At 41.6% G+C, this 12,533-nt stretch overlaps 1 protein-coding gene across 4 annotated transcripts in view; it reads left to right on the top strand.

The window, feature by feature from the left end:
* Positions 1 to 12,533, top strand: part of COP1 (COP1 E3 ubiquitin ligase) — a 200,083-nt gene that overhangs the window by 92,512 nt on the left and 95,038 nt on the right. For all 4 annotated transcript variants that reach the window (XM_050963165.1, XM_050963166.1, XM_050963164.1 and 1 more), the window contains exons 12-13: positions 432 to 575; positions 12,398 to 12,506. In XM_050963165.1, coding sequence (XP_050819122.1) covers positions 432 to 575; positions 12,398 to 12,506 — 253 coding nt within the window. The remainder of the gene's footprint in view (positions 1 to 431; positions 576 to 12,397; positions 12,507 to 12,533) is intronic.

The following is a 12,533-nucleotide window of genomic DNA, read 5'->3' as shown; positions in this document are numbered from 1 at the left end:
ATACACCATGCTGTCAAATTTTTCTTACTACCTTCCCAGTTTGAGCTCTCAGCTTTGTCATTTGGTTGCATCGTAATGTAGACAGAGTTGAACTGAAAAACATTTCAAATGCCTGAATAAAGGTACCGTCTGCAGGAGGAATATTGTGCAGCCACAAAAGTCCACTTTCAGTAAATCGATTGGATGGGGGCTTGCATATCATGATCTCTTGATGCAACTGTGCCTAGGAATAGGAACTCCATGCTGTTTTAGTCCATTTGAAGCAACTGACTTATCCTGGCATAGATAGAATATTAAATATTTTTCTAACTGCACTTTTTAGGAGAATTGTAATCAAGTACCAAACCCTGATTATCATTCAGGCAGTAAAATGTCCTGTTCATAAGTGAATGTGTTTTATGTAGCTCTTGATCTCTGCTTTTGCTCCTCAGTATCGAATTCGACCGGGACTGTGACTATTTTGCTATTGCCGGGGTGACGAAGAAGATTAAAGTCTACGAGTATGGCACTGTCATTCAGGACGCAGTGGACATTCATTACCCTGAGAATGAAATGACTTGTAATTCCAAAATCAGGTATGCATTGCCTTTGCTTTGAATTCCAGCATGCTATGTTTTAGTTAGTGTCCCTTACACATAATAAATAGAGCATTGCTTTCTTTATCCTTTGCACTGTGCTGGTGAAGGGGAGATGGAAAAGTTGTATTAGAGCTTTATTTGTGTTCAGAGTTGTGGTGGGCAGTTCAGGCACGGTCTCAGTTCACATAAAATTACATGGACTGCAATGTCCGATCCTCACATCCAGACGTATTTAAAAATACCCAAAGATTTATTGCCATGGCTAGTGGAGAATGGGCATGTGGTACAATTGAATGATTAGCTTTTTCTTGAGAGAGCTGTATTCAACAAAAAACTACTCTGTAAAAAGAGTTTATAAACAGCATGGTCCAGATTCCAGATGAAGGAATTGATCCGGGCTGAGGAGGATATATGTAGCTGGAAAGGAGAGGAAAAGCAGTGTGGTTTAGAGAGGAGGCTTCAGAATAAAGATATTGACAGTGGGCATCACTGCGGGTCAGGGGTTGGGAAGGACAGGCGTATAATCTAATTGGCACCATATTTGTTCCAGAGTCTGTAACAATTGTTCAGATCCCATTTCATTTGAGGAAGTGGGATGTCAGAGGCTGTTTGGCTCTTTAGATTCTCTATGAAAAGAGGCTTAATGAAGGAAATATTAATGGCAGTATCTCTTCATAATGACAGAAATACTATGTGGATTACTCAGTGCTCTGACCCACTGCTTCTACAAGTGCTGAAACCATTGTTACTGCAGAGGCTCATTATGGTTGGTGTGAATGATGATCTCTCACCAGCCACCCGCTGAAAGATTCCCTCTCAACTGAAGACTAGATGATCATAATGGTCCTTTCTAACCTTAAAATCTATGAAGAAAAGACCTCCCCCTCCACTGGTATGAAGTGGCAGTAGCCATTCTAGGGAGTGAATGCTAGCGGAAGAATTGCACTGATATATAATGAATTTGTCATAGGGAGTGTTTATCTCATGCTATGATTTTTCAAGGAAGGGATTAACGAAGAGTTTATTAGAGAGAGGCAGAAATAGTAGAGGGGTGAGGAGGGTCTCTGAGATTAAGAGGAAGCTTGTGTTATCTCTCTTCCAAATGTAACCTGTTCTAGAGGGGAAGTTCCTGGAACTTAGACCAGAAAGAAATGAGGAACTGGGAAATTGTCCTGCTTATGCAGAAGGATTTGCCTTCTTACAGGAGACCTATTAAACTAGATACAGTTCATTTTTTTTTTGTCTCGACTTAAGCAGCACATGCTTTATCGTTCTGGTTTTTCTTTTTCAGCAGATTGAGGAAAACCCTTAATTATTCTTTATTTTGCCATTTGTAGTGTAACTGTATTCTTTCCAAACATTCATTTTTATTAAAAGTGACCTGCTGAGCCACAGGTGGGGAGGAATAGTTGTGGATGACAATACACTGAAAGTGACAATAATTTAAAGAGCTTTAAGTCTCCCCTGTACACCCATGGCTAGGAGCCTTGCCTACTCAATTCCCCTCCGTTGTCCCTTATGCCCCCATCCCACTGAGATATACCTAGTTCTCGGTGTGATTTCCCCCCCCACACACACACACACATGCATTTTCTATGGACTTGTTAACATCTACATGAGGGAGGTCCCATTTTGGTGGTCATCGTAAGATCTGCCAGAGCAGAACATCCTTCCTGGACTCCTAATGCCTCAACTCAACTCAATTTAATTGTGCTTGCTTGCTTGCTTACTAACATGCACTAAAAAGCCCAGGGAAATTCCCAAACTGTTGGAATTTTGGTTGAAAGTGTTTCCATAGAATCCAGTTAACACCTTAAAATTATATTTTAATACAAAAATTCTAACCCTTTAAAAAACATACATTTAAGTCTGGGGGAAAACAATTGGAAGGCTCAAACCAATTCATCACAATAGTATAAATCTTCATCTGTCGGTCGCCTTACTGAACTTATTCTGACTGCCCAGTCTATATTTTTATCTTCTAAAATTAACAAAAACACATGCAAAACTAAAAATATCAAATTTAATTATAAAATCCCATTGTCTATCCATGGGAACAGTTTCCAGGAGAACACTAACACATGCTACAATGTTACAACAGAAAGCTATGGATGTTACACAATACAAATCTTCGCCTACAACATCACACTACGTAATCAGTACACTTCATAATAGTAAACAGATCAGTCAATCCAATTCTATTCAGACAAATATTCTTCTACTGCAACATATTGTATTACTACGAGAAAACATACAGAATTCTGACAGAATGAGACTATATTCCTTTCAAAACCCAGTGTTTGCTAGGTTGTACAAGAAGGCACTCTCTGATCCAAAGACTAGTGGTATTAAAAACACAGGTTAGGGCAAAGGGGAGCAACATGCTGGTGAAGTGTTCAAGGGGTGATGTTTGAGCCTATCATGGCTATACTATGACTATTCTATCTTTAACTACTGTGATATTCTTTACAGAGATCACTAAAACCAGTCTTTTTTGAGAGAAATCAGCATTGATTGGTCTAGAACCTCTAGCATTGAAGTTTTATATATTAAACCCAATTATTTTAAATGTTCATTGGCTTGCCATTTTCTCCCCCTAAGGAAATCAATTGTGTCCACCTTCCTAGGTGGACAGTATAAATTGGTAGATGATTGAAGGATTATAGAACCATGGGGAACTAGTAGGTTCCATAAACTGTTTCTTACCAGGCTTTAAAACATTATGATTTTCTAAATGTATGGAGTTTTCATAAGGACAAATCTTTTTTTTTTTTTTTTTTTTTTTTTTTTTGGTGGGAATGTTAGCATAATGTCACTGAAACTCAGTTTCAACCGATTTGTTTGGGAATCTAGCAGTGGATTAGGTGCTCTTATTGCACTTGAAGCAGAACGAGAGCTTTAAAGTGTATTTATTTTTTCTGTTCCTCTGAGAGTACTTCCAGACTGAACTCGCTACTTCTAAATTTGATCTAACCCTGACAATTTTCTCAGTAGAAGGTCATTGTTTAATCTTGCTTCTCTACCAGCCTCCAGTTAGGAGAGAGCCACATTAACACATTTAAGGATGTCTACCATGTCAACTTTGTGTATGAAATGAGACACTTTTCACAGCTTCAAGATTTTTCCTTTTCCCTCATATGCTATATTTATATATGTGCATGTACACCCAGAGCTGTGACCAAATTAAAATTTAAAGTAAAGTTCCCTGGCACTCTGTAAGCGTGGGTGGGAGAGCAAAGAAATGAAATAAAGGGATCTTCTCCTGTTTCCCCCCTTCCTCCTAAACAAATGCATTTGTCAATCGGCAGCTCCTTAACCCATCCACTCCCTCCAGCATGGGGGTGCTATTAGTTTTGATAGATGATGTTTGGTGATCATTGACCAAATGCACTCTTCATGTGCCCATTAACTATGCCATCACTCACTCTTACACTGTGGCGCAGATAATAAATTGCTATTCTAAATTGCTTGGCTTGGAGGAACATTGATGTAGTGAAGACCACATTTGTATTGTTTGGTAAGATATTATACAAAAACATCCATATTTAATAAAAACCTAAATAAGTGGAACCTGCTTTACAATAAGCTCTGATTTAATGCATCTTCATAATTTAAGTAGAGAGAACTATTGTCCAAACCCAGGTTCTGATTTGCCAATTGGGTCTTTTTTAGATGTCACAACCATACATCAACTGTAATGCTGTGTGGTTGGGACCTCACCAAAATGAGCAGGAAATCCGTCTTATGTTAAAGAATTCTGCTGAAGTTCTTAAAATCAGGATGAGGGCAACTGGTGGCATTATCCTTGTTGCTACTGTTTTCTTTCTAGGAACTAGCTTTTCCACTACAAAATATATGTTACAGAATGTTCTCATCCCCAAATTGTTTTTAGACATTTATGTATTTATGTGTATAAGTGAGCCATACTCTAATACAGGGGTTCTCATAAAAAAAATTTTTGTGGCCTCAGAGTGCGGCCACCAACTCTTGCCAGTGGCCACTCTGACAATTTTTCATAAAACTCTTAATTAACTTCAGGAAAAACAAATATTCACATATACGTGTTCAAATCATTGTAGTATATTTATGTAGGGTTTGTTTCAAACTCAATATTAAAAATAAAGTACAGTTCTCTTTGTTCTTTACTGGACTCAAACAGAATAGAAACAAAAATAAAGTCCTTTGCATGCTTTTTGTCTTTTGTTGTTGTTGCTGCTTTTCCTTTTTTTGGTTGCTTTTTTAAAGACTTGCTAGCTAGTAAGTCTGCTGTTGTGAAAAGTGACATTTGTATGTTAATATCATTTTTCACAGAAACAGACTTGCTAGCTAGCTGGGAGGCAGTGAAAAGTGATATTAACAAACATACAAATATCTTTTCACGGCAAGCTGCGGGACAAATTAAGCCATGGATGGGGAGGTGGGTAGAGAGGCAGCAGGGGCCAGGGGTGATGAATTGGGGGTGCTGAAGGAGCCACTGGGAGTCAGGGGCAATTCGGGGGGGATGCGGCATGGCCAGCGCCTTGGGTCCTGTTGGGGGCCTGCCATCATGCAGCAAGTTCATATAATTTAAACAACTCACCGTTCGCGATCAGTGTCATGCCACTTAAATTCTGAAATCCACCTTCCTGGACTTGCTTGCAGCAAACTCTCTTCCCAGGTGCATATGGTCTTGCTACCCTCAGTGGATTTTTTTTAAATGTAATTACACAGTTGCAACACTGAGAACGCATGTTTTGGGAACTGGGTGGCTCTTGGAGGGCCTATATGTGCAATGGTGGTGGGGGACCCCAGGACTCTCCAGCATGGAGGACAGACTCTAAGAACTGTTTTTTCTGGGGGCTGGGAGGCGAGGCAGAAAATCAGATGGATGGACGGCCACAATCCTGGGGGTAGGTGGAGAGAGCAGAGTTGTGGGACCCTAGGTCCTGGTACTACGCGGAAGGGGACCCCAAGGTTGGAGAACCGAAAGGCAAGGAGGACCCTGAGGTAGGGGGATAAGGGCTGTCCCTGGCCTGGAGGTGGCATTGGAGGACCCCACCCAGTGCTGGGAGAGGAGAGGTGTCGGGCACTGAGGAGACATCAGGGCTGGACTACAGGTGAAGGATGATGTAGACTACTGGCTGGCACTCACCAGTGCAAGGGATGAGGGGGTCCCCCTCTGCTAGTGGAGGGTCCTGCTGGAAAAGGGAAGGGTCTGTCGGATACGGAATGGTAGGGTCAGCCTGCCCTGGCACTAGTGGTTGGGAGGGCGGTAGGACCTTGCGGCGGCAGGAGACGCTGGGAGCCAGTGGAGTGGGCTGGGACTGGGTCGCTTGCTGCTGCAGAGCCTGAGCCTGGGGGGCTGCGGGCAAGAAAAAGAAATAAACGCCTGTGAGTGTGGGGTACAGGCCCAACCCCTGCTGCCACACCAGGCCCCCTGCTAGTCCCCCGGGCTGTCCTGTCCCCCCACCGCATCCCCCTGAAGCGCAGCGCCTGGGGCAGTTTTCCCAGTCCATCCTATGGATGGGACAGCTCTGGCAACGGGCAGGGTGTGGTGAAGCTAGGGCCAGAGCCCAAAGGCCTGCGGATGGAGTCTATGACCAGAGGAGGCAGCGTGGGCCAAAGATGATTGAGGGGGAGTGGTGAGTCTGAAGTTGCCCCCAAAAAGTCGGGAACTCTCACTGGTTGCCTACTCTTGTGGTGTTTCTGGCTTGTGGGGGGGCTCTCTGCTGTTTCCCCCCCCCCCCAAGTCACTGCCTAGGAGGTGGTGTCTGCAAGAAAGGCCCCTGATGGCAGCGTTTAAGGAATGGTGCTCTAATATCACCAAGTGGAACATAGTGGTGTCTTCGCAGGTAGTTGAAGACAATTGACAGTTTTTCCAGTTATAGGTGAACAACCTACTAATATACATGCTAGAGAAGCGTATTGGTGTGGCAGAACGAAGTTACAAAATGGTCAGTGAGATGCAATTTGCAGTTCCAGTGAAAATTCTTATAGTAAAATTAATCTATGAAGATGAGTTTATTAAAGTTTCCCTGTACATTCCATTCGTTTTCTTCACATAACATCAAAATGCACTTCTGCACGGTTCATTTTCCTTTTCCTTTCTGAATTTAACATTCTAGGAAATGTATCCTAAATTGACCTATTAACATTGTCCAAAGCATTCATGACCCTCCGCTCCCAAAAAGGCTGCTACTGTTGACTGCTTTCTGAACAGTGGCTGTGACAGGAAGCAGGCATGTGCATTTGTGAGGACTTATGTCTGGCCAAGAGCAAGTCTGGTGTCCTAGAGCAGCTGTGAAAAGGGAAGCCCTTGCCCAGTGTTGGGCTGGCACCATCCCAGCCCTGCTCTGCTGAGTGCCAGCTGGGTGCTTGTTGAAAGATTCTGCTTCACTTGGGGTAATTCATTGTTAACCTTTTTGGAGCAGGGCCTTTAAACCAGCTGTATCTGCCTCTCTCTCACCCCTTTCTCCCACCTGCTTCCTAAATTCATTCTTGCCTATATGGGCTTTTTGATCTCTCTGTTAAGAGTAAGGAGGAAATAAGCATTGCATTTTTTTGTTAAATTTTCACGGCTCCTCCCAGAAATACTAAATGCTTCCTGGAAAAACAGATGATGACATAAACCCTTATAAAAATCCCATTTACAGATTCATAGCCTTGGTACAGGGAACAAATCCTGGCATTGTATAGTAACTGTAAACAGCACCCCATGGTCTGATTATGATTTGCAATATCTCTATCTATGACAGGTGATAATCTTTCCTTCTCCTTGGTGCAGAGGGAGAAGGGAAAGGGAGAGAAAGGGATGAACAGGTAGCAAGCTAATGCTAGCGCTGCTTCTGTGATTTATTCAGGAGACAGAATTGTTGCTTTGCTGTAGGTTGAGAGAAATGTGAAGATCTAGTGTTCAACAAAAAGAGAAATTAGTCTCATGGCTGCCTGATTCAGAGTAGGCAGCATACCAAATGTGGGTAGGAAAACACTTATGAAATACATCTTTAATATTCTGCATGTTCACCGCAGTGTGTTTGCAGCAGCAATCTGTGATAAATGGTATCGCAACTCCAAAGTCAGCTGCATCTCTTTAGTCAACTCCAGTGAAAGCAAAAAACACAAGAATAGGTTACTTTTTGTTTTTAAAATTATTCCTAGGATATGTTTTTTATTTTTCAGTGTCCATAAATCACATGTATGGCTGTTCCATCCTAATCACAATTGATATGTTCATTAATGTCAGGTTGTGAAAGGGCAATAAACTCTCACTATTTCTAGGCACCAAAATAAAGTTAAGCTAAAATTCTCAACCTAGATTCTCGACTCACTGAGTCCACGTGAACTCTCTGCTTTGCTGTTGGAGCCCTTTAGAAAATAATCACCTTGGAACCTCACACACTCCCATGAGACACAGAATGTTTGGACCAACTGTGATGTGAGGATTTGTAGCATTGAATTCCCCTCGCTTTCACTTACTGAAGTAATCCTATCAGAGTTGTCTCCCCCTCTGTCTTGTCTTACTGTTTTTTCTCCAAAACCATTTGTCTGCTATCATAGCTAGGGTTTAGGTAAAGAGTTAAAATATATTTTAAATTATTTTAATAGTAATTTTAGTTCTATACCACTGCACCATTCAGTCATGCTGTCATTTGCATTGTCTTTCAGAAGCCAGTCGTATAGCTGAAATGTTTGAGCATGTAAGGCCTCTGCCTGGAATTCAGTTCATGTACTTACCACACAGAACTTCTCTCTCTCTCTCTCTCTCTTTTTCACTTTGCACACTGTGTGAGTAGTCCCCATTCAGGTGTGTAAAGTGAAGCCAGTGCACGTGTCTTTCAAAGATCAGACTCTCAAGCTATATCTACATGGCCCACAGTTTGGACTATGGGGCTGTGAATTACAGTATAAGCTAGTATGTGGGGCTGTTAAATCTCCCGTGTGGATGCTGTGGGCATGAACAAAAAGATATATATAGTTTGTATTAAGGTAGTCCTGTTCAAAGAAGGCTAAACTGCCGGCCATGTAGACAAGCCCTACAGTGCAGATCTGATGCCCAATTCATGAGAGCAAGCTAGCAGTTGACAGCTAGTTCTCCTCAGAGGCACCTTGTGTGAGGTTGTTTCGGCTAGTTAATTTCCCAAGAATGGAGCTCTATGCTGATAGTACTCACAGGAAAAAAGGCTATCAATAAATACAGTAGCACAAATAGTAAGGACATATGAACATGGTAGTGTGACTTACTCTAGTTTTAAAAAGGAAGCTTTAAGAATGAAGAAAGCTCTCAACAAACCTGGAGGAAGAGTTGTTCTATTAGTCTGTGTCCTTAGAGTATGCCGTTTCATAAAAGTTAGTCTAATGATAAGCTATACAAAACCTTATGCATTGTACTGTTTAATGGAACATTCCAGGATGTTTAAGATCTAAAGCAGGGGTAGGCAACCTATGGCACGCCTGCCGAAGGCGGCATGTGAGCTGATTTTCAGTGGCACTCACACTGCTCGAGTCTTGGCCACCGGTCCGGGGGACTTTGCATTTTAATTTTAAATTTAAATGAAGCTTCTTAAATTTATTTAAAACCTTATTTATTTTACATACAACAGTGGTTTAGTTCTATATTATAGACTTCTAGAAAGAGGCCTTCTGAAAATGTTAAAATGTATTACCGGCACGCAAAACCTTAAATTAGAGTGAATAAATTAAGACTCGGCACAGCACATCTGAAAGGTTGCCGACCCCTGATCTAAAGGAAGCTTGGTGATGGTGAGGGGAGAATTAAGTCAGGAAGATGAAGAAAATTATTTGTTTTTATCTAATTATGACCCTTCTAAAATTTTTTTTTAAGGATTGTGTTTAAAGATTTAAGACACGAGACTAAAAACAGTGTTGTGGGCTGGAGTGAAACTGACAAGAACCATGTCAGTCTCCCTCTGCAAGTAGGAGGGAGGAAAGCAGATTTTTATTTGCCTACCAGCTGGAGGCGGCAAAAAGTAGAGCCCTTGAGCATGGCATCCTAGAGGAAGCCCAACACTTTTGTCTTTCTCCAGGACTTAGATTGGAAGAAAAGAATTACTGCTGGTACTTGCCCAAGTTCTACTCACTTGTTATATAGATATAACGTGCAGCTCACAATAGATCATGCAGAGCTTTCATAATATGGTTGTCCTTCTCCTTTCTTGCATGATTTGATTATCAGTGAAGTAATTAATGCTGCATTTTAAATTATTGTGCTTCAGGGCACAAGTCACTCTCATCTGTTGGAGGTTTGGAAGGAATATTCCCTGTGGGTAGATTATTCTATACATTCCTACTATAAGGTTTCTTGAATGTTTTTCTGAAGCAGTTGGTACTTACCACTATCAGAAACAGGATATTGGACTAGGTAGTTTTAATTTGCTGTAGTATGGCAATTTCTTTGTTTGTATGGTTGTCCTTAGACTTCAGAGTTAAGTTGTTTTTTGTTTTTTTAAATGAACTAGGACAGTTCTCTTCACTGTTGTTTCAGACTGTTTGCTGATTCAGGCAGATATCACTGCATCATTCACATTTTGAAGGTCCTTTGCAACTATAAGGACCAGAGGCATACGTGTTTTCTAATTAAAAGCTTACTACTGTTCTGAAGATATAGTTTAGCTTCACTCTTTCTTAGCAGCTGGTGTTGAAGAATGGCTTGAATTCTTGCCTGGGCATTACCTCTATATAACAGTAGTACTCTACATCTTTGTTCAGTGTTCTGGCTGCTAAGGCTTGAAAAATCTATATATGAAGGGGGTGGTACAAATAAATGAAGAGGTGGAGGTGAGGGTGTTAACAGGGATGCAGAGGTTGGTGGAAAGAGTGAGACTGATGGGATAGATTAGAAATGAGGTTCTGAATGGGGGAGGGAAAGAAGTGGAAGAGATAATACAAGGGTTGAGGTATGATAGAGAAAGAAATGGACACTGAGAACAATGCAGAAAATTGCAGGTTAGCAAACACATTTTTAAAGGTGTTAAACCTTGTGTGTATTGTGACAGACCCAGACCAGTGGGGTACAGGAGTCTGGTAGAGGGCAAATATACTGGTCACTGGATGATTAGTTTTCTGTTCCCTGAGTGACCAGAGCAGGGGCTGCACTAGAGTAATCAGGAACCTGCTAGAACCAGTTAAGGCAGACAGGCTGATTAGAACACCTGCAGCCAATCAAGGCAGGCTAATCAGGGCACCTGGGTTTAAAAAGAAGCTCACCCCAGTCAAGCAAGGAGGTGCCAGAGGAGAGGAAGTGTGTGTGAGGAGCTGGGAGCAAGAGGCACAAGGAGCTGAGAGTGAGAGGCTGTGCTGCTGGAGGACTAAGGAGTACAAGCATTATCAGACACCAGGAGGAAGGTCCTGTGGTGAGGATAAAGAAGGTGTTTGGAGGAGGCCATGGGGAAATAGCCCAGGGAGTTGTAGCTGTCACACAGCTGTTACAAGAGGCACTATAGACAGTTGCAGTCCACAGGGCCCTGGGCTGGAATCCGGAGTAGAGAGTGGACCCGGGTTCCCCCTAAACCTCCCAACTCCTGATCAGACACAGGAGGAGTTGATCCAGACTGTGGGGAAGATCACTGAGGTGAGCAAATCTGCCAATAAGCACAGGACCTACCAAGGTAGAGGAGGAACTTTGTCACAGTATATAAGGCTATAAGTAGCATTTAAATAAAACCACATTAATTAAAACATGCTAGCTAACACTCTTCAGAACATCACCTGTTTTTCCTAGGGTAGACATGCCGTAACTGGGTTTTCGTAACTCAGCCTCTAAGACCCTATCTGAGCTGCCAGTTTTAGAGAAATTTCCCTGCATTGCATTCACACCATTCCAGTGACAATGGGAATGCTAGCATAGACTGACTGAGTTTATCAAGGCTGTGATAATCTAAGCTAGTTACTCTCTCATAGCTATTTGACCTATGTGAAATGGATCAGTATCAGTTTAGTTCCTGCTACATGCATCACAGTTGACAGCTGGCACTTTTTCACACCAGATGGGCCAAAAATTATGTGAATGCGTGTTCTAAATTATTTTACCCTTATTGAAATATTTTTGGGCACCAAGCTTGAAGCATATTGCGAGACCAGTGAGAGGAAGCTGGCACTATTATTGTCCATGTTGTACCTGTTAAAGGGTTTCACTCTTCAGTATTAATCAGATGCTATATCCTTCAGGACTGCTCAATTCAATATAAAATACAAACACAACCTATATATTTTCTCTGATCCCTGTTTAGAGATCTCCCTCAAATCTTCCTTTCTCAAGTGTCAGAGGAGGGCACTCTTTAAACTTAGAATGCAATAAATAGTCTATTTCGTCTGTGTCAAAGAGGTCATAGTCTCCTTGCTTTTTTTATCCTTTGGTACCAATGTAGTTCTATATTTTACAGCTGTAGATTGCATTAGTAGACTTCTGCTTTTGGCATCATGGTTAAAATTGTGGCTTTTAAGGAGCTAAAAGGTTAATGTTTTTTTCCTTTTTTAAAATTCGGGATCTCTGTGTGAGTACGAACACATCATAGAAACAGAGCTGTGGACAGCGTAAGACATAAGTTGCAAATAATATCTTGAGATGAAGAACTGCATAACAAAGACATTAAAAACACTTATGTAGTTTGTATGCTAAAAAGCTTTCCAAGTTTTTTGATGCTTTTTGTTTTTTCCTTGTCTGATTATTTTAATAAAAGGCAACTGAGCCAAGATTGCTTTGGGCTGTCCCAAAGTTACACAAAGATCCTAATTGCCTTGAGCTATTGCAGACATTATTTTTAAGGTGTATATAATATAAAGTAAGATTGTTTGTTTTTTTTTGGGATTTTCTCTTTTTAAAGCTGTATCAGCTGGAGTAGCTACCACAAGAACCTGTTAGCCAGCAGTGACTATGAAGGCACCGTCATCCTGTGGGATGGGTTCACAGGACAGAGGTCAAAGGTCTACCAGGTAAGTGCAGTCACCAAGCAGTACCAT

Source organism: Gopherus flavomarginatus, chromosome 7 (assembly GCF_025201925.1).
Source record: "Gopherus flavomarginatus isolate rGopFla2 chromosome 7, rGopFla2.mat.asm, whole genome shotgun sequence".
In the NCBI taxonomy this organism is placed as follows: domain Eukaryota; kingdom Metazoa; phylum Chordata; order Testudines; family Testudinidae; genus Gopherus; species Gopherus flavomarginatus.
This window is presented reverse-complemented; position numbering and strand designations above follow the sequence as displayed.